The sequence below is a fragment of the Telopea speciosissima genome, chromosome 1 (genome assembly GCF_018873765.1).
Source record: "Telopea speciosissima isolate NSW1024214 ecotype Mountain lineage chromosome 1, Tspe_v1, whole genome shotgun sequence".
Classification (NCBI taxonomy): Eukaryota; Viridiplantae; Streptophyta; class Magnoliopsida; order Proteales; family Proteaceae; genus Telopea; species Telopea speciosissima.
In genome coordinates this window covers 32,852,651-32,875,582 of record NC_057916.1, presented here as the reverse complement: position 1 = coordinate 32,875,582, position 22,932 = coordinate 32,852,651, and the positions used below count along the sequence as shown (strand labels likewise).

The 22,932-nt window shown below is 42.6% G+C and overlaps 1 protein-coding gene across 5 annotated transcripts in view; it reads left to right on the top strand.

The window, feature by feature from the left end:
- Positions 1 to 205: 205 nt before the first annotated feature.
- LOC122669976 (putative ion channel POLLUX-like 2) overlaps positions 206 to 22,932 on the top strand; it is a 162,851-nt gene continuing 140,124 nt past the window's right edge. For all 5 annotated transcript variants that reach the window (XM_043866924.1, XM_043866918.1, XM_043866909.1 and 2 more), the window contains exons 1-2: positions 206 to 350; positions 15,889 to 15,965. In XM_043866924.1, the coding sequence (XP_043722859.1) occupies positions 259 to 350; positions 15,889 to 15,965 (169 nt within the window). In that variant the 5' untranslated portion in view covers positions 206 to 258. The remainder of the gene's footprint in view (positions 351 to 15,888; positions 15,966 to 22,932) is intronic.

The following is a 22,932-nucleotide window of genomic DNA, read 5'->3' as shown; positions in this document are numbered from 1 at the left end:
TTTGGATCCGCATGTACAACGTGTGAGACCCTGATACCTAATGGCAGACAGCACAGACTTGGACCCTGTGACATGAAAGTCAGAGAAGATTTTGGCTCTATTTTTTCTAATTTCCACCTCATTGCACTGGAAATGGAACGTCACTTTCTCTTTATCCTTTTTGTAAGAAGTCAGAATCCTTCATTCTCCCTCCCCGCCCGCCTCCCCACACCACCCCACCCAACAACAACACGCAGGCATACAGAGACTCTCGGAAAGATGAGCAATCAGTTGCAATGCTTAAATTCTTGGACTTCACCTCGCATTTCGAGGTTCAACAGAACTTTCTCTTCTTCTTCTACTTCGAAGAGGTGAGGTCATGGTTTTCTTCCTATACTACTTTGCTTGGTTTCATATTTGCTTTTTCCATTTTTCCTTCTATCTATTTGATTTTAGGTTGGACAGACGGAGATTTTCAGCATTGTTTAATTGTTGCCGTTTCGAGTTAGGGAGACTTTAATCTTTGGTAATACTTTTCTGGTTCTGCTTGCAATTCGAATAAGGATGGTTGGTATGGCTTTAGATGCTAGTTTCAATCTGGATGAGTTGGTGCAGAGTTAAAGCGTTAATTCCTAAATTCTTTTAATCACGGAGGATGGTTGCTCACTTGCATGTGAGCTACTGTTATATTCTCTCCGGGATTTTTTGAAGTGTTTTATATTCAGTACAGATAGGATGTGTGTACTTTTAATTATGTCTCCAGTTCTAATTTACCCGGAGAAATGCCCTCCTTCTGATGGTTACTTGATTTTCAGCTTTCAGAGCACAGACCCATGATCCAAGATTCCAAGTGCTTCTCTGACGAGGCTCAAAAGTGTTTTAAGGCAGTCACCATATTTGGGGTCAAGTTGGTGTAGTTTGTTCAAAACTTATTCATATTGTGTTTACATCTAAAGCCTAATGGTTTGTGAACTATTCTCTAACAAAGCTTATCATCATAGAGTGGAATTGCAAACAGGAGTTTTGTAGCTGACATAAAAACTTAGGATAAAGGCTTCATCAATTGGTTCGTTTAATAACTTTAATTTAAGGAAGTTTTGACATTATATATTGCACTAGAATTGATATAATGTAAATACTAAATTAAATAGAATATCTTAAGGTCAACCGTTTGTTTTGGTGGATGAAACAAAAGCTGGGATTAATGCCAATTTGGAGTTATGGAGATTAACCTTGGAGTCAAAAGTTTTTAAGATAAGTAGAACGAAGATTGAGTATATGGTGTGTAACTTTAGTTACATTAGTTTTGCTGCAGAAAACTATCCCTTGGCTGACAAGAGCTGCGCTGGTTAAGGAATCTGTGAAACTCAAAGAACAAAACACCGTGAGAGGGCCGGAGCGGACTCCGGCGAGGACTTTCTGATACCTAAGTCAGCTTTCTGGCAACTTGAAGGAATCAACAAAGCAAGATTACCAGAGTCTAGAGTAATTGGGTTATTGAACATACCTTGCTCCCTGGGGGAGGCTTTATTTATACTGGAGTGTCTGGTAGTCTGAGGCGGTGATGAGAGTCCCTCTTGGATAAGTCGTCTTCCCAAGCTTTTGGGAGACGGGTTAAGCTTGGAGAGTCCGGTTATGGAAAGCTTCTAATTTCCGTGGCTGTGTGAGGATTCCTTCCCTTACTAGGAAGCTGGATTCTTGTTATAGTAGATCTCTTCAGGCACCGTGGTGCGGGGTTCCTTAGTTTCCTACCTTGAGTATGATTTCCATATTTGGTGCCTGGTTTATAGAAGGTTTCTATATTGGGAAAGATGATTCTGGGTCATGTTTCCAATTTCATATATCCACGTGTCACATTGTGAGTGGTGGAGATATTTTATCCGTATCAACTAGGATGGATAATGAGGTGGTGAAAATTGATGAGGGAGATTCCACAAAGTGATTATTTGAAGTATCGAGGCTCAATCATAAATAAAGAAGGTGATATAGAGGATGATATTTCATAGAGAATTAAAATAGGATGGATAAAGTGGACAGTTGTGTCCGAAGTGTTGTGTGATCGACGTATTCCTTTAAAACTTGAAAGCAAAATTTATAGGACAGTCATATGCCCGGCTATGATGTATGGTGCGGAATGTTGGATAGTTAAGAAGCATCATATAGATAAACTCAGTGTAGCAGAGATGGAGATGTTGAGATGGATGAGTGGCAAAACTAGGAAGGATAATGTAAAGAATGATCATATTAGAGCTCATTTGGGAGTAATATGATAAGCTATGAGAAAGTTGTTTGAGGTGGCATGACCTGTTCAACGGAGGCCTTTGGATGCTCTGGTATTTACGAGAGATTTTTTTTTTTTGTTTGGTAAATCAATATACAAAGAAAGGCAGCCGACCGAGCTTCCTTTAGACAGGTCCTCAAGGAAACAAGGAAGACCCCTAAAGCAAGGGATCCCCTGCCAACAAAACAAAAACAGATGATCTGGACTACAATCTAAAGTAAATACACATGTCCACATCATTCTTAGCAACTTAAACAGCTTCTCTGAGAAATCATGAGGGTAAAAAATGACTTCCAAAGAGCCTGAAACCGAAGAAGTTATATAATCCGCCGCTTGGTTTTGCTCCCTTCAAACATGTTGAAACCCATACCAACGAAGCTTCTCAAGAAGGACCAGGATTGAGCTCCTCAAAGAGTTCACCTTCCAAGGTCCAACAATCTTCTTAGTCAAAATATTGATGGCTAACTTGGAATCCATTTTTATAAAGAGCTTGGACAGATTCTTTTCAATACACAAAAGAAGACCCCTATAAATCGTGAGCATCTCCATGCTCAATACACACACATCAGTGCCAACAACACCTGCAAAAGAAAAGATAGGGACACCATCATCATTCCAAACCGAACCCTCATACGAAGCTCTATCTTGAGATAATGACCCATCATAGTGAAAGGCAGCAACATTTTTAGAGGGTAAACTAAAAACCAAGAAAAGGCTTCGGTACTAAAAGAGCCAGAGGCAGATCTAATATGACCTTAGGAGAAGTGGTGAGAAAAGACATGCATAGCTTAGGTCTTGTGTCAAGTATGACCCCAAATAGAGCTGATTGGAGGGTAAGGATCCATGTAGCCGACCCCATTAATTTGGGATAAGGCTGAGTTGTTGTTGTTGAGGTCTAGCGTTTGGAGAATTGTATTGCACAAGCAAGCAGATTAGCTCCCTCATTTTCTTATTGTACCAGTAGGCCTGGGCAAGCGAATCATATTGGATGGGGACCTGTATATCTGTGTCACAAATTTCGTACAATCATACATTCATACCCAATGGTTCTTTTATTGGTTGATATTTTTGTATTCGTCTCTGAATACCTTCTGTCATCATGATGTTTGGATATTATTTAAATACGATTTCGTGGGGCTGTGTAATATCCAGCAGTGGATGGGGTGTCATTAATTAGATAATTGTCATCATGGTGTTTGGATCTTAGAGGGCAGGTCTTGATGCAACAGTAAGATTGCTCCATTGTAACCAACATAGTTGTCACGGCGTCTAGGGGACCCAAGGTGATGGAGAGGGTAAAAAATCAAGTCGACACCAACTAGGCGACCAAGGCACCTGGACACCTAGTCGACGCTTTGACAACTATATGACCAAGAGGTCACGGTTCGAGTCTGGAAACAGTTCTCTGCAAAAGCAGGGGTAAGGCTGCGTACATTATGACCCTCCTCAGACCCCGCAGTGGTGGGAGCCTTGTGCACTGGGTATGCCCTTTTAGTCTTAACTTGATATGTTTATAATTGACCCAATGAATAATATCAATTTTTGACATTTATCAGAAAGATACGCGGATGACTTGACTATTATCTAGTGCCTTGTTAGGCGTGTATGCCTAGACTTATTACAGTTTGCTTCATTTATCCCAATGATCTGTAAAGCTGCAGAAGCTAATGAATAGGTATGGTAGCCTTAGTGCTTATACCACACGAATATTGCCTTCGTTGATCGTTTGGGAGCTCTGGAAGGAGAGAAACTTTAGAAGGCACGGGGAAAGGTGCCGCACTGCTGGATCAATAGTTGAGTGTATTAAAGCCTAGGGGAAGGAGGTTCAGCTACCCTCCAAGGTTGGCCGGTTGGGGTCGGTAAGGGACAGGTTGATTCTACAGTGTTTTGGGCTCTTGGCCCCAACACCCAAGTTGACGCGCCCTTTACCAGTTTATGGGTGTCCTCCCTTTGCTTCGGTAAAGCTTAATGTGGATGGTGCTTGTCGGGGCAATCTGGGCTATGGAGGGGGTGGAGGGGTCATCAGGGACTCGAATGGTGTAGTCCTGGCAGCCTTTTCAAAATTTTATGGTGCCTGCACTAATTCGATAGCTGAACTAAGAGCATTGAGGGATGGTTTGGCTCTTTGCCAGGACATAGGTCTTTTCGACATGGTGGTTAATTCGGACTCCGAGTCCGCAGTCAGAATGGTTAACCAAAAGAGGTGTACCTTGTGGAAGGGTTGGTACTGGTTCCGGGAGGTGCTGGATTTGGTTTCTTCAGCCCGGGCTTTCGTGACCTTTGCGTTTCGTGAAAGCAACAAGGCGGCTGATTGGTTGGCAAACCTAGCTTGCGACTCTGGGTTGTCTAACATCTTCCAACAGGGTTTTCTCCCTTCCGGGAGGCTTCAGGGTATTCTTCGGGAGGACAAGGCTGGTCTGCCGATTCTCAAGAAATAGCACTTCTGCTTTTGTTCCCTTTGTAGGGGTAAGGAGTTGCGGTGAGGCCAAGAGTGTGATTTCTCCTTGGGTTGGGGTAAGGTGGTATGTCCCCCCCATGTATTCTTTATTATTTTTGATTATCAATAAAATTCTAGGGGCTGGCCTGGGTCCCAGGTATGGTAAAACTTTACATTATCTTTATGAAATTGTAGGGATAAATTTCTGAGAGAGGCTTGAGGGTTTCTATTGGATGTATTACTGTAGAATTAAAAATTGTCCACTACAAAATTCTTAAATTGCTCTTGCCTTCACAAGATGGCCTCCATGTCCATAAAGCCTTAATTCCTTGGATCTATAAGTGGGGCCCATGCCCATAGGGTTGTGAAATGACCAACCCAACATCAATAAATCAGGTCTCACCGATTGCAATGATTCCAGAACAAAGTGGCCCACCAAGGCCTACTTGATGGGCCCATATGATTCAGTTTGTGGGGGCAATGCCAAGTGCTTTTGCTCCCATTTTTTCACACTAGAGTAAGTGGAGTGGACTGCTGATGTATACATTGGCACTGCCCTTTCCTAACAGTTCGAGCTTTTAGGTGAAATGGTAGCGAACAGGGACTGTAATAGTCCCCTCTCCAGTTGAGAAAGAATACACGTGGAGAAACCAAATTCTGTAGTACTGACAGATAAATACACCTACTCTTTGCATCCTATTGAGAAAATTTGGATGTCCTGTACTCAAAGGTCCTTCATAGGATTAAAACCCTTTACAACTGAGTATGTATTAGTTTGAATAAGAGTAAATAGTGGAAAGGAATATATTCTGCACTGTATCTGCGCCTCATTTATCTATACAAGGTACCAGATCTCAGAAGGGATATAATGAAATTCCTTAATTGGTTCTTCTTTTCACTCCAGGAACATCTGATGTAGATCAAAACCTGAAGAAGAGGCCAAAACACTGTTCACGTGAACAGTGTCACAGTCCCTTAATTTGGCTTGGTGAGATAATTACTAGAAGAAACCGTGGGGGCAGTTTTGTCAATGTCTTAAAGTCTTTTAAACTGAACTGATGGAGACAACTTAAAGGGTGGGGACCACAGACTATGGAGTTCGGCTGCACCTATTAAGTCAGCTAAAGTGGGGTCCACATGATTCAGTTGAAGAGATTTGAGGGCTTTAGAATCAATTAGTATTTACTGGTTTTTATTTTCATGTCAATCCTAGTTACTATTTTATTTCAGTCAAGTTAATTAGGAAAGTTTCTATTTTTTGAGATTGAAGTTAATTAGTGAAGTTTCTATTTTCTTCTTTCTTGAGGATCAAGCTTTGCCCTCCATATATTTTTAATGGCTTTTAGAAGCCCCCCACGATTTGAATGAAGAGTTAAGATTGCTTATGCAAGTTTTATTGTCCCAATTGTGAGGATGAAGGGCAGAGCCGCAGAGGGCCTGACTGAGAGAGCCGAAACCTTAGGGCTGGTGAGAGCCAAATCTCCTTATCATTTCCCTTCTATTTTCCTATCCTCTTCTTCTCACTGTCTTCTACACCCAACCGAACCATATTACTGCTGTGTTCTGTGACTTCTATTGTGAGCAAACAACTGCTGCTGCTAATCATCACCAGAAGAAGAATTGATGCTCACCTCTGCAGATCTGTTTTCTGTCCTGCTGCATGCAACAATCGAACTAGCTTTTCTCTGAAGCCTGAGCCCTGATCCAATAGAACTTTGGAGGGTTGAATCAACCACACAAGAGGCCCACTCGATCCCAATTCCAGCCCAGTCTGCTGGCTGGTTTGATCTGCAGAACCTACCCTTCTATTTTGGTGCTATCCCCATATCTCCCAACTCCATCATCAGAATTGAGTGAAACTTTCAGCAGTGCTATCCCTCCATAAAAGCTTCAATCGATCCAAGTTTGGTTGCATTCCCACGGCTGGTTTGGTTTGAATCCCTAACCTTCTAAATCTGCCTTTGTTTCTAATTCTGATTTGCTACCCTTATTGATGATCTGCTGCATTTATTATCGATCCTACTGTAGAGTGTTTCTTAGCTGAACCTTTTCTACATTATTCCCTAGTTTGCTTTGATAATTTTTTTTTTTTGGTGAATAAGTATATATTACCAAGCCCCAGGAAGGGGCTGGAAGAAGAAGAAGGGGGAGAAGGGGGAGGGAATGTACAAGGGGAAACAGGGGGGGGGGGGGAGTAAAGTCCTCCTTAAACTAGAAGGGGACTGTAACAAATTGCTATCCAGACCCCAGGTAACAACAATGTGCCTGTTCCTTGGGGTATCCATGAAGGAGCGGTGAGGGATGGTGCTGATCTTAGAAGAAACTTCTAAGGAGATGTTTTTCCAAATGAAGTCGAAAGATCTAGATTTGGAAGTCCATCTCCTAAGATTCCTCTCCATCCAAATCTGATAGACAACAGAGCCAAAAACAAGTTTGCCAATACTGTCACATATGGTGCTGCCTTTACAGGCTTTGGTCAACCAGATGCATTCGCGATCAAATGGAAGGAGCCTTCTGCTTCGGTGCCAGATGGAGGGGAGGGCTTTGTTCCAGATGGTAGAAGAAAAGGGGCAAGCAAAGAAGAGATGAGCTGTGTCCTCAAAACCGTTCCAGCAAAGGATGCAAGAGGGATGGACAGGGATGTGACGGTGCAGGAGAAAGGCTTGGGTAGGAAGGTAAAGATGAAGCGATCTCCAGGCTGTAAGGCTATGACGGGGGATGGATCCTTTGAACCAGATTAGGTTGTGCCAGGGGACGGGGCCGGAAGGGTTGCGGACTAGGTTCCAAGCTGATCTAGTGGTAAAACAACCAGAGGGGAATGGGAGCGAAATAGCCTTATCCCTAAGGGTAGGATTGGCAAGGTTAATGGGGGGGGGGGGGGGAGGGTAGGCCAAATCTGGGATAGGATAGGGGGAAGGGGAGAGGGAGGGGACCAGGAACCAAGTGATATGATGAGGGACAGAGGGGCAGATTTGGGAATGCCCGAAGAGTAGACGGCTCTAGGACCAAAGACATTGTAAAGGATGCGTAAGGGATGCCAGGGGTCTAGCCAAAGAGAGGTAGAGGAGCCATTGACAATGGCGGAGGAGGTGGCTGTAAGGGCAAGAGGTCGGAGAAGGAGAATCTTGCGCCAAACCCAAGACGCATCTGGACGAAGAGGAGCAGTCCAAATGGAATCTTTCTTAAGACGATGGGAGTAGCCCATTTGACCCAAATGGAGTCGTGCTTGGAAGAGATTTTCCAGATGAGCTTGAGGATTCCCGCAATGTTGGAGTCCTGAATGCGGCGAATGCCGAGGCCTCCTTCTGCCTTTGGAAGACCGACGGCTTTCCAGCTGATTGGGTGCAAGAATTTTGAGGTTTCTTTCCCTTTCCAAAGGAAAGCACAAAAGAGACCCTCAATAGCTTTGATGGTGGCTTTAGGGATGGCGAAGATGCCACACCAATAAATGTAAGAAGATTGGAGGACCGATCTGATACATTCAAGCCTGCTCGCATAGGAGAGAAGTCTGCCTTTCCAGAGCTGAAGGCGCTTGCGGATATTATCAAGCATGGGGGTGCAATGATGGCTGGAAAGCCTGGCGGGGATGAGAGGCAGACCCAGATACTTGACAGGAAGGGAGCCGAGAGAGAAGCCAGTGAGACGGAGAAGGGTGTCTTTGTCAGACTCAGGGATCCCAGCAAGGAAAAGTTTGGATTTAAGGAGGTTGATACGGAGCCCCAGAGAGGTCTTAAAAAAGATGGAGGGAGGACATGATGGCAGCTATAGAGGAGGGTGAAGCCTTCGAGAAAATCATCAAATCGTCAGCGAAGGCTAGGTGGGTAAGGTTGATGTGCTTGCATTTGGGGATGGGGGAGATGAGATGGAGATCAGTTTTGGATTGAAGGCTCCTAGAGAGGACTTCAAGGCCAAGGGAGAAGAGGAAGGGGGAAAGGGGACATCCTTGGCGGATACCAACCGAAGACTTGAAGTACCTGACAGGGGAGCCATTAACCAGAACAGAGTAGGAGGGAGAGGAGACGCAGGCATGAATCCAGCGCACAAATGCATTAGGAAAACCCATTTGGGTGAGCATGTTGTAGATGAAGTCCCAACGGATCGAATCAAAAGCTTTGTGCAAATCAATCTTCATGAGAGCAGCAGGGGAGTGGGATTTACGATCAAATCCGCGAACTATCTCAGAGCAGAGGATGATGTTGTCCACGATGCTGCGGCCCGAGATGAAGGCGGATTGATTAGGCCTGACCAGATCAGGGATGACTCGCTTGATCCTGTTAGCGAGGATCTTTGCGATGAATTTGTAGAGGAGGTTGCACAACGAGATGGGTTTGAAATCAGACAAGGAGGAGGCACCATCCAGCTTGGGAATGAGACAGAGGAAGGTTTGATTGATCTGGGCAAGTTGACTGGGTTTGAAGAAAAAACTACGGATGCTTTGAAGAGCTCTCCTTTGATTGAATCCCAGCAACTGAGAAAGAAGCCCATACTAAAGCCATCCGGGCCAGGGGCTTTGTTGGCTTTACCAGTTACCTTTGTTGATCATTAATGGAAGGCCTAATCTATTTGGAAAGAGTGAAAATTAATGGAAGTTTTATCACCCTTAACGTCAATATAACCTTTTAATTTGTTCTCAGGTTGTGTTAATATCACCTACTTAAACATTGTGATGGCAGTTGTCTTCCCTGTTTTTTCTTTACTCCCTATCTCTGCTCTTTTTCCTTTCTTCTCATTGAAGTTGGGGCTCCCCTTGAATTTTATTGCTCTCTTACTTTACCAAAGGGGAAAAAAAGTGTAGCTTTGTGGTACATTATACTTGATGCATTTCTGTTGCCGATCCCAAAGAGATTTATTTTTCTATACAACAACAACAAAAACAACAACAACTCAGCCTTATCCCAATTAAATGGGGTCAGCTACATGGATCCTTGCCCACCGATCAGCTCTATTTGAGGTCATACTTATACAAGGCCTAAGCCATGCATGTCTTTCCTCTCCTAAGGTCATTTTAGGTCTGTTCCTGGCTCTTTTAGTTCCTTCAATCTGAATCAAATCACTCCTCCGTACTATTGCCTCCAAAGGCCTCTGTTAAACATGGCCATGCCTACCCTCAACAGATTGTGCACTATGATAGTTCACTAATTGGCTAAGACCTGACCTAATTAATTAAATAATGAATTTCTATGGTTGGTCATTTATGTCTTTGTATCAATTATTGTATCTTTGGATGCTTGTGTGTATAGATTCATGTATACCTTATTGGGGCGTTAGCTCACCCTATATATGATGAAAATTTTCAGATAAGGACACTGGTGAGGAGTCTTGTACAACTCTAGTGTATGTGAGTTGAGAACCAAAGGTTAGGGCGTAGGGCCCAAAAGACATTTCGTGATGTTAAGAACAGTTGACTTTTTGAATTGTAAATAACACATTGGTATGTTTGATTTAAACTTTTGTATATGCATAAATGTAGCTATTTGCCATCAGTGCATAAATTGACTCTTAAAATGTAACTTAACCTTTATGCTTCCGCTGTGTTGTATGCAATACTGGGATTTTTGCTACTACTTTACATGTTTATTTGTGACCTTCTAGGTTGTTGCTTGCGAGAGCAGTGCCTAGAACCCTGTCTAGGTTCGGGATGTTATAGTCCCACTTTCCTTGTTTGTCCACTTTATCAGTAAATGATTTCAAAGTATCTCCTTTTAAGGACCACTACCTTCTTTTAGGGAAAATAAGCTTACTTTTCTTACGATTCTACATAGTGAGGCACATATCCATGACCACTAATCTATGTTGTATGGTTAGACACTCCCTAGGTATAAGCTTACAGTTTGTACATGACAATCTATTAGACCTTCTCGTTAGGAAGAAATCTGTTTGGCTACTATGACGTCCACTTTGAAGGTAATTAAGTGCTCCTTTCTCTTTTCAAGGTAAGTGTTTACAATTGATAGACCATAAGCCACATCAAAATCTAAGACTGAGATCCCCTCCTCATTCCCCTCTCAAAAACCATATCCTCCATGTACACCTTCATGGCTTCATAACCTCAATGATCTTTCCCAACATGTCCATTCAGATCAACCCCTATACTAATCTTTTCTCCTTGACTAAAACCTTGCACTGACCATCAGTGTGTTCCCTAAATTGTAACTTAATACTTTCATCCAATCCTACTTAAGGTGCGTAAGTACTAATTATATTGATGACCTCTTTCTCCAACACAAGCTTGACAGATACAATCCTTTCTTGAAATCTTTTTTTTTTTTTTTGGTGGTTAAAAAAAAATATATTACTGAAGCCCGAGAAGGGCGAGAGGGAGAAGAGGGGGGGGAGCCCCGAGCCCTGCTAAGGGGAAGTGCTAGGGCGTAACAAAGCTCTATCTAGACCCCAGGATACAACAATGTGCCTGTTCCTTGGGGTATCTCTAAAGGCCTTGTGAGGCAAAAGACTAAGCTTAGAGGATACATCCCAAGAGATGGCTTTCCAAATCAAGTCAAAAGAACGAGATTTCGAAGTCCATCTCCTAAGGTTCCTCTCCATCCAAATGTGATAGATAGTAGCGCCGAGCACTAGCTTGTCAATGGTGTCAGAGGAGGTACATCCAGGGAAGGTCAAGGCCATCCAAGACCACTCTCGAGCGAAAGGAAGAATGCTCCTGCAGCGAGGCCAGATGAACGACAGGGCTTTTTTCCAGATGGTGGAAGAAAAGGTGCAGGCGAAAAAGAGGTGGTCAATATCTTCAGAGCCATTCCAACAGAGAATGCAAGAGGTTGGGGCGGGGATTCTTCGGTGGGCAAGGAAGGCTTGGGTCGGGAGGCATTGGTTTAGGGTTCTCCAAACAAGGAAGCTATGGCGGGGGATGTGACCTTTAAACCAGACTAGCTTGTGCCAAAGGACCGGGGGAGCACGAGGTTTAACAAGGTTTCAGGCAGATTTGAAGCTAAAAAGGCCATTGTTGGAGGGAAGCCAACAGACCTTGTCCGCAAGACCAAGGGGGGAGGGGGGACCAATTACCATTGGAGATGATGGAAGAAAGGGGGGCAGATTTTGGAATCCTGGAAGAGTATATTACCCTAGGGCCAAAGAAGTTATAGAGAACTCCAATAGGATGCCAAGGGTCGAGCCACAAGGAAGTGGAGGACCCATCAGAAATGGCAGAGGAAGTGGCAGAGAGAGCCAGAGGGTGGAGGAGAAGAATTTTCCGCCAGATCCAGGAGCAATCTTTAGGGGTGGGGACGGTCCAGATTGAATCGTTTTTGAGGAGGTGGGAGTAGACCCACTGAACCCAAATGGAGTTATGCTTGGAAGAGATTTTCCAGATAAGCTTCAAAACTCCGACAGTGTTGGAATCGCGGATGCGGTGAATGCCAAGACCGTCTTCAGATTTGGGAAGGCAGATGGATTTCCAGCTGATCGGGTGGAGGAACTTGGAGGACTCCTTCCCTTTCCAGAGGAAGGCAGCAAAAATGGACTCCATAGCTTTGATGGTGGCTTTAGGAATGACAAAGATACCGCACCAATAAATGTAAGAAGATTGGAGCACGGATCTTATGCATTCGAGCCTTCCCGCATAGGAGAGAAGTCTGCCTTTCCAGAGTTGAGGACGCTTGCGAATAATGTCAAGCATGGGGGAGCAATGGTGTCTGGAGAGCCTAGCAGGGATAAGAGGGAGGCCCAGATATTTCACTAGGAGGGAACCCAGGGAGAAGCCAATGAGATGGAGGAGAGCATTCTTCTCAAGATCCAAAACACCAGAGAGGAAGAGTTTGGATTTAAGGAGATTAATGCGGAGGCCAGGAAGGCTCTCGAAGAGGTTAAGGGAGGCCATGATGGCAGAGATGGAGGAGGGGGAGGCTTTGGAGAAGATCATGAGATCATCCGCAAAGGTCAGGTGAGTTAAGTTGAGCTGCTTGCACTTGGGGAGGGGGGAGATAAGGTGGAGATCAGTTTTGGCTTGGATGCTCCTAGAGAGGACTTCCAAGGCTAGGGAGAAGAGGAAGGGGGAGAGAGGGCATCCCTGACGAATCCCAGCTTTAGAGTGGAAGAAACCAGCGGGGGATCTGTTGACGATAACCGAGAAGGAAGGGGTGGAGATGCAAGCAAAGATCCAACGGATGAAAGGAGGGGGAAAGCCCATCAGAGAGAGCACATTGCAGATGAAGTCCCATCTGAGGGAGTCAAAAGCTTTGTGGAGATCAATTTTCATAAGGGCAGTTGGGGAATGGGATTTGCAGTCAAAGCCACGAACAATTTTAGAGCAAAGGATAATGTTATCCGCGATGCTCCTGCCAGAGATGAAAGCTGATTGATTGGGGCTGACTAAGGAGGGAATGACAAACTGGATTCTGTTGGCCAGAATTTTGGCAGTGAACTTGTAGAGAAGGTTGCAGAGGGAGATAGGTCTGAAATTAGAGAGAGAGGATGTCTGTCTTTTTTGGGGATGAGGCAAAGGAAAGTCTGATTGACCTGGGTAAGCTGGTTGGGGTTTAAGAAAAAGCTTCGGATGGCTTTGATGAGGTCGCCCTTGATGTGATCCTAGTAGGCAAGGAAGAACCCCATGCTGAATCCGTCAGGGCCAGGGGCCTTATTGGACTTGTGGGACAAGATGGCCTTGGTAATCTCATCATCAGAGGGGATGGCAAGGAGAAGGTTGGACATGGAAGAGGGGACAAATTTATTGATGAGCCCAGGAGGGATGGGGGAGGAAGGGGGGAGAGGGGGATTGAAGAGGGAAGAGAAGAAGGAGGCCGCCTCAGCCTTAATGTGGTCAGAGGGGAACCGTCCCTAGCGGTGAGCAGGGTGATGGAGTTGAAGTTCAATCTGGCTTTCAGAGAGCGGTGGAAGAAAGCAAAGTTGGAGTCCCCAAGCTCAAGCCACTTGATACTGGCTTTCTGGCCGAGGAAGCTTTCTTCCAGAGAGGGGAGGGAGAAGCTTTCTTCAAATCTTTTAACATCCACCACGTCATTCTTTAAATCTTTATCAACTACTATGCCAACTCCACTTCTATTACTTTTATCTCCCGAATACCAAAGCTTAAAGTCTTCCAATTCCTTAGCTTTTTTACCCTTCCATCTAGCCTTCTTGAGTATAACCATGTTAATCCTTCTTCTCCTCATAACATCTATCAATTCTAGACTCTTACCTTTTAAAGATCCAAGGTTCCAAGATGCTAATCTAATCCTATGTTTTTGGACTAGTTTCTTTACCTGCACTTGTCCATGGTGCGTGAACCCTTGCTTACTTGTCACCGCATCTGGGCGTCGACGTGGTGCATTGCTTATAGGGGACACCCTAGCTAACCTTTGCTCACTTTTCTCTACACTTGGGTCATAGTGTAGTGCGTCCCTTATTCTAGCTGGAAACGCTCTAACATAATGTTGATAATATAAGTTGTAGAATCCATGTAAAAGAGTTTGGCTAGGGTTTTTTCCGCTGCCAGCTGCTGACCTGACACACCAAGGCTAGGGTTTTTTCGGTGTCAGCAGCCGTCCTGACGCACCAACCCTCCTCCTTTATCTGGGCTTGGGGACGGCAGCAAAGGCTGGCGGTGTTTGCTTGTATCATTACCAGAAAAATTTCTACCCTCATTATAATTTAAAATTTTGCCGGTTTATGCTCAGCCTTATCCCAATTTAATGGGGTCGGGCTACATGGATCCAAGTAGAGACTTTTTACTGGTTTAGGCTATCAGACTTAAACCTATCATTATCATAATATTTAGGGAGAATTGCCTAGATCTACTAACTAGAAAAAAGTTTTACAAAATTAGTAGGTATAAATTATGTTTTACAATAACAAGTTACAATGTTGAAAAGATTTACCAAATCCCCTTAATAGTAAAATCAGTCTAAGAAAGAACCTAAAATACCCCCAATATCGTTCTCTCCCCTTCTTTCTTCCTCGGATGAATGAACACCAATCCTACCTCCCTAACAAAGCTGCCCAGCACCACCATCCACCCCCTCCTTTCCCTGCAAACCCGCCCCCCCGCCCCACCATGCTCCCCTGCAATGACTTCACTACCTTGATCACCCAACCACCAGAGGAACTTGAAGGAGAGTCAAAAGCTGACCCTAGTCTTCAATGGATGTATGGGGGTGAACCTGCTCTAACGGAGGTTTTCATAGTGATTAGTCAAAGCACCACTAAAATGCATGTCGAGCATGAATTGTTGGAAGGGTTCTGTTTCATGCTAATCCACCTCTCTTGGAGAAGGCACATAACTCCCTCCATCAAGAACATCTGCAGTCATCTCCTCTGTTTCCTGATAAAAAAATTACCACAAAATTTACAATAAATTTCCAAATGAAACAAAGAGGGCATTGGTGAAATTATGTAAGAGAGTAGTTCTGCGAAGTGTGAACAAGAGAACTGTGATTGGACAACATTGGGCTTTTAGGCGTTACGGAGTGGGAGAAAATGGATAATTTCTCAGGCTATCCCTTCTTCTTCCTCCATTTTAGCAAATTCATTAAAAAAGTTATTTTGTTTACTTCTTTGAGAGAAAGCCGCACATACAAAAGAGAGAGAGAGGTCCCATGGATGAATGGATTTTTTTGGATTTGACTGAGATTTCATGGAAACCAGGTGTATGAGCCCTCTTTAGAAATTTCACTTTGTTTGTTCTCTGTGTCTTATCTTCTTCTTCTTCTTTTCTTTTCCCTTAAAATTCTTGTTTGATAGATTGTGCATTGGTAAATATCTTCTTTTCTTTTCCTCTAAAATTTCGTGGAAACTAGGAGGGAGTGGTGTCCCCGTCGAGGAAGAAGAAGATGATATTAAAAAAAAAAAAAAAAGAGCGGGGAGAAGGATGTGTTAGGGGTATTTTGGGTAGTTTGTTTAGCTTTTTTACCCACATGGGGATTTGGTAAATTTTTTTAACATTGTAGCTTGTGATTGTAAAACATAATTTATACCTGTCAGTTTTGTAATTCTTTTTACTATGTAGTAGATCTAGGCAATTCCCCCTAATATTTATTTTGAACACTGTAATGAACTTTTAAAATGCTGTAGGTTCATGAACTTCTGATAAAATTGTTACTGGATGGTATGCTTAAGCTTTAAAGATTTTAGCAGCTATTTAACTTAGACGAGAGTTCTTTCAAAAATTGGACTGCAATTTTGGTTCTTGACTTCCGCTGGACAATTAGTGTTTCTCTTTTATATTGACAAGATATCTTCCTTCCAGAAATTTTGTGACATTACAATGTCGGTGGATCCAAAGTGCAGCATTACATGTATACTCCTTTTGGAGACAATTTGAAGGTGAGAGTACATGCTGTTTTCCTTGAAAAATCTAAAATGATTACTCATGCATAGTAGCAGTCTATGCTTGATATCATGTTTCTTTTTCTTTTTTCCCTTTTTGAACATATTGTAGGTTAGACTTCCTGAGTTGAAGTTTGACGGACCTTGCAACCTGATCCTAAGTACCAAGCTCTTCTACTTTCATTATGAGCTATTAATTTAAAAAACTTAAAACATATTCATGAACTATGATGTCTTTCTGAAGATGATACAAACAGTTCTTGTTATTGGAAAATTTTGACGTAATATTTATGTAATGAGATAAGTAACAAATGCAGTAGGTGATTATTCAATTATTAAGTGTCAGATGAAGTATGGACTTCAAGGACCAAACTGTGATCCACTTGGCAAGTTTAGAGCTTGATTATTGTGTCTCGCTGATTTACTTAAATCCATAAACAATCTAGCACTCTTGGGTTGCATCAAAAGTATTGCAACCATAAATGAAGGTTGTTCAGAGTATGTAGTGACATTCTTTTCTATTACCAAATGATAAAGTTCTAGTTCCATTATAATTTTATTATTCATTTTTTGTTCTTAAAATTCCTCCTGCATATTTGTCCATTTATTTATTTTTATATTTATATATGTTGTTTCAGTGTACCTTATTATCTGTCATTGCTTAACATAAATCAACAAATATGGCTGCTTAATTTTTGGTGGTCTAATCCCAAGAGCTGACTTTTTTTTTTGTCTTATAGACATTGGTACATGCATACAAAATTTTCTAATGCTAAGTGTTACAAGACATGTAATCTTGGGATTAGCTCTAGCGCTAATACCGAGAAGGGTATTTTGGGGCTTTTGGTTGTCTTGTTCTTGTTGCCCTTGTTATCTATTATATATTGAATTGATGTGGGGAGTTCTAATTTAACGATTGTACTCCCCAAGGTGTGCAGCCACATTATTCTTCTTCTCTCTTCTCCTCTTTTCTTCTTTTTCCTTTTATTCTTACATGGTATCAGAGCGAGGTACTTAGGTATTGTTACACTACTATCGTAGGATCTTGTTCACTTCTCAGTTCTCAATCAAGGATTTACGGTTTCTCAAGGATATCTAGTTTGCGACTTTTCAAGGTTTCAGGTTGAAGGGGTGCAACATCCTATGCTGTGTTTTGGATATTTTTAGAGACTAGTTCATGATTAAACGAAAGAACTAAGTCTCTTCTTTTGGTGGTTGGTGATTCAACATCGATTCAGGTTTCAAATTGCTTTGGGTACAAGTTTCAGATTTTCGATTCTTTCTGGGTTCTTCTCTCATCATTTTTTTGGTTATTGGGAATTTGTTTACTGAATTGATTTGTGGTCGGCTATCTTTTTGGTGATCGACTTTTTGTTGGTTGTTTGGAGATCGATTTCTCTTGAATTGATCCTGGTTGGAGTAGAGTTCTTGATATAGATTGATTGAGATCGATTTTTTGGTGAAGAATTTCTGGTGAGTTATTTTTGGATTCAATGGCTAATCCAAATAATGATACAAAGGTTGTAGTGGCTGAGGTTCTATCTTTTTCCTCTAACTGGATCACAGAAAAGAAGTTGGAAGGTGTCAATAATTTTCAGCAATGGAAGAAGATAGTTCGGTTAGTGTTGACTGGTCGTGATCAACAAAAGCACTTGACACAGACTAAGCTTGCTGATGATGCATCGTGGGACACCGTGGATGCACGCATTTTGGGACAGATGCTGAATTATATGGATAATCAATTTGTCGATTTAGTCACTCATATTGACACTGTTAAGGAGTTATGGGAATACCTGAATGTGCTATATTTAGGTCAAAACAATCTTTCTCGAATTTATGAATTATCACAGGAGTTCTATCTTGCAGATAAAAAGGGTCGTCCGTTGACCTAGTATTTTGCTGACTTCAAGAGGATGTATGGAGAATTGAATGCTTTACTTCCTATCATATCTGATGTGAACCAGATGCAGACTCAGTGAGAGCAGCTCACGGTTATGGGATTTTTGGGAGGCCTTGGTAAGGAGTATGACTCTGTTTGATCCAACATTCTTAGTGGTGATAAGATAGCCTCCCTTGCAAATACTTTTTCACGGGTTCTTCGAGTATCCCGTGAGAATTCTCATGATCCTACACTTGTTACTGTTGATAGTTCAGCCCTAACAACTTCTAATCATGGGAATAACAGTGGATCTAGTAATGGTGGAGCTCGCGGTCGTGGGAATGGAAGTGGCTTGGGAAAGGTTCTCAATTTTGGTCTACAAGGTAATTTAGATGAATTTGGTTTCTGTGAAGACTTGTCACCATTGCGGTCGACCAGGTCATATCCAACGTTTTTGTTGGAAACTTCATGGCAATCCACCTCAACAACAGTTTGCCAACTTTGCTACAAGTACAGAGCCTTCTGCTCCATTATCTAAGGGTAAGGTGGTGAAGATGTTTGATGAGGGTTATGCACGATTTACACAATTTCAGCTCTCTCAGCCTTCGACATCCTCCACTGCTACTTTTATCCAGACAGGTAATGTCATTGCATGTCTATCTTCTTCTCGTCCCTGGATCATTGATTCAGGTGCATCCGATATGTCTGGAGTTTCAGGTTATTTCTCTTCTTTTCGTCCTTCTGCCTCTAATGTTTATATTAGCCGATGACTCTTTAGCAAATGTTAATGGCACCGATACTGTTCGTCCCAATTTTTCGTTGTCCTTATCTTCTGTTCTTCATTTACCTGATTTTTCGTTTAATTTATTATCTATTAGTAAACTCACTAACACTTACAATTGTTCAGTAACCTTTTATCTTGACTCTTATGTTTTTAAGGATCTTAAGACGAAGAAGATGATTGGTAGGGGGCGTGAAAAAGGGGGGTTAGGACTCTCCATCGGTTTCATGCTCCAGTGTTTTGTCTCCACATCAAGTTCACTGTCATTTGGGATACCCGTCATTACTGAGCTTGAAAAAGTTAGATTCTTGTTTTAGTTCTCTTTCTAGTTTAGATTGTGAGCCGTGTCAGTTTGGAAAGCTCCACTGTGTGAGCTATTCCCCTAGAGTCAATAAATGGTCTGCGCACCCTTTTGCTTTAGTACATTTTGATGTATGGGGTCCTTTTCCTGTTGCATCAAAATTGGGATACATATATTTTGTTACATTTGTTGATGACTATTCAAGAGTCACATGGCTTTATTTAATGAAAAATTGTTCTGAATCATTTTCTATTTTTTGTGCATTTGTTATTGAAATTCAGACCCAGTTTAATATGTCTATTCATGCTTTGCGCAGTGACAATGCCAAAGAATATTTTTTGGCTCCCTTCTCTTCTTCTATGGTTGAACTTGGTATGATTCACTAGTCTTCTTGTTCAAACACCCCACAACAAAACAATGTGCCTGAACGGAAGAATAGACATTTGATGGAAGTTACTCGTTCCCTTTTTTTTTGAAATGAAAGTCTCAAAGATTTTTTGGGCTGATGTTGTTTTGAGTGCATGCTTTCTTATTAATCGCATGCCTTCTTCTGTGTTAAATGGTTGATATTCCTCATTATTTCCTTTTTCCATCTGAATCCCAATTTGCTTTACCTCTATGCATTTTTGGGTGTGTTTGTTTTATTTGTGATAATTGTCCAGGTTTATCGAAGTTGGATCCTAAGACAATCAAGTGTATTTTCCTGGGATATTTGTGTACCCAAAAAGGGTATTAGTGTTATTCTCCGGTCTTACAAAAATATTTGTCACCACCAATGTCTTTTTCTTTGAGTCCACGTCTTATAATGATGACTCCTTTGTTTTGTCTGAATTAGATGATCGCTGTACAACATTCTGTTCCATAGGTTCCGTAAGGTGCTACACCTTCTCCTCCACCAGCACCATCGCCTCCACCACCTATTTGGTTTACTTTCTTTCGTCATTCTCATGTCAATATAGCACCCACCTTATCGCTTTCGTCTCCTGATCTTAATCCCGAGATAAGTATTCCTTCTTCTGATTTTGATTTTTCTATTGTTTTTCGTGAGGGTGTTAGGAGCTGTACTCAATATCCTTTGACCAATTTTATGTTTTACTCTAGTTTGTCTTCCTCTTTTCATTCCTATCTTTCCACTATTGCATCTCATTCTATTCCTAAGTCTGTTATAGAGGCATTGTCTAGTTTTGGCTGGAGGACAACTATGGAGGAGAGTTGAGAAGAGAGAATAGGAGAGAATAGGAGAATAGATTGGCTTGTCAAGAGATAGAGGCCACCACACTTTATTTATAATCAACCTCTCAAAATGCTGGCCTAGAAGTAGGAGAATTCTCTCTTTCAATAGAGAACGGATTTGGGTTGATATGACTTTTGCCGGTTCTACTCTTTGCGACTCAGTTGGCAAGTTGGCTTTTTGTGCGGCTATCAATCATATTTGGATGGAGCGTAATATTAGTAAAAGGACTTCCAACTCCAGGACTTTGGCCCAGATTTGTGATTCCATTTCTTTTGAAATTAAAGTCAAGCTCTCTTTGGCTGCCCCATCTATTTGTACCGACACCCCAAGGAATAGGATCATTGTTGCTTCCTGGGGTATCTCTTTTATCTCTCTTCGAGCCTCTACCTCCTCTGTTTGAGGCTTGGTCTTTTGTTGTCTTTTATTCTTTTTTCTTCCCCTTTTTCTAGGGCAGTTGTTTTCTTCTTCTCTTTGGTAATGAATTTTGCTATTCACCCAAAAAAAAAGAAGAGGCAAACAAGTCCGAGGAGCTGGTCGTATAGTCCGAGGCTCCTGAATCAATAAGCCATGAAGAACTAGTTTGAGAGGACGCAAGAAAACCTGAGTGGGCTAGATGGGAAGTAGGGGATGATGAGGAAGCCATGGTAGAAGAGGTAGAACCAAGCTGAGTTACCATACGCTGGAGCTGGTGCCTAAGTTGTTCTGTAGACATAGACGAAGTACCAGTAACGACTTTCGGAGTTTTAGGTAGGTGAGCCTGAGCCTGAGCCTGAGGATGAGTAGAACCAGTAGAACCCACCTTTCCTCCTTTTTCCGCCCCCTTAGGACGGCCATATAATTTCCAGCAGGTCTCCCTAGTGGGATGGGGGCGGCCATAGTAGTCACATTGCACTAGGGCACGAGTAGAGAACCAGGTTTATTGACCGTTCCAGCACCCTCCATGGGTAAAGAGGTCGGTGGTGTAGTAACAAGAGTAGACCGAGGAGGTGTAGTAGAAGGCATCATGATAGAACGACGGTGATCCTCATGTTGAATCATATTGTAGGCTTTAAGTAGAGTAGGAAAAGTAATCCTGTTGAGAACTTGAATCCTTATCTGATCATACTCTGGATTAAGGCCAGTGAGGAAAGCATAGACTTGTTCCATTTCACGTTCCTTTGCAAACGTGGCAGCATCAGTAGGGCTGGTCATGGTAACAAGATGATAGAAATCCAATTGTTGCCATAAAGTCATCAAGGCAGAATAATAGGCAGACACAAAGAGATCCTTCTATTTAGTTTCTTGAGCTTGACGACGGATTTCATAGATTTGGGCATAATTGCTAGCTTGTCCATAAGTATTCTTTACAGCATCCCATAACTCCTTGGCTGAGTTGAGAAGGACAAATGTGGAACTAATGGAGGATTCCATGGAGTTCAACAAGAATGACATGATCAAGACGTCATTAGCTAACCAATTGTCCTTGGCTAGAGAGTCAGTGGGCATAGGGGTATCACCATTCATATAGCCCAAAAAATGATTTCCACCGATGGTAAGGAGGTAGACATGAGACCATGCTAAGTAATTCGATCCATTCAACTTAATGGAGCCAGGTTGTAGAGTAGGACGTTGTTGAGGAGCAACAGGGTGACTTAGATCACCACTCCCAGCAACAGTAGATGTAATAGAATCCCCCATTAAAACCAACCAAAAACACTATAGTTGAAGGAGATAGAACTCACTATAAGGGAGAAGCAGCAGTGGCACAAAAAAGGCTGGAGAGAGGCCAATAATCACCAAGGCAGCCAGCAAGGAAGTCAGCAACAAGAAAAAATATTGCTGTGCAGTCAGCAGCAGTGGCTGGGAGGGCCAACAGGTTGCTTAGAGAAGACTGGGAGAACCGATAGTGGTCCAGCAAGGCACTGGCAGGGTTGGCAGAGCTTATAGAGAGCTTAGAGACACCAGCAGGGGCAATTGAAGAGCCTAGCAGGAAGACACGGGCAGGGAAGGATCTTGTAAGGTCCGGCAAAGGCAAACAAAGCCCTGGGAGGGCTAGCAAGTGGCGGCAATATCAGGGGTGACCCCTGGAGAGTTCGGCAGTGGCTGGCGGTACAAGAAAAGGAGGCCAGCAGGTGGTGGCCGACAAGGGCGGTGCAAAAAAAGATGCCCTAGATGAGGGTGACATAGGCTGCAGGGGTGGCAGCGACAAGCAACACCATGGCGGCAGTGGGGCAGTGGTTAATGGAGGTGTATGGTGGTCAATGGTCAGGGATGGTTAGCATGGTGCGACATGCATGATCACATGTTCAGTCAACCATGTTGAACCAAGAGGTCAAAGCCTCGGCGGTGGAGGCGGCAAGTACCCTTTTTGTAAAAAAGAAAAAAGAAAAGAGAATTTGTTTTGATACCAAGTTGAGATGAGAGAATAGATTGGCTTGTCAAGAGACAGAGGCCACCATACTTTATTTATAATCAAAGATTATTACAAGAATGGAAATAAAATCCTAGCAAATAATCACATGTGCAACATGTGCATAATGAACCTGGACACTCTAGTGTATCCGCGTTTGGGTCACGGGTCAACAAGGAGGAATTATCGGCTTTGGAGGATAATCAAACTTGGGATCCTGTTCCGTTACCTGCGGCTAAGTCTGCTGTTGGTTGTCGGTGGGTGTATGTTGTTAAGGTGAACCTTGATGATTCTCTTGCTCGATTAAAGGCTCGTTTGGTAGGAAAGGGCTATACTTAGGTTTATGGCGTTGATTATTTAGATGCTTTTTCTCCTGTTGC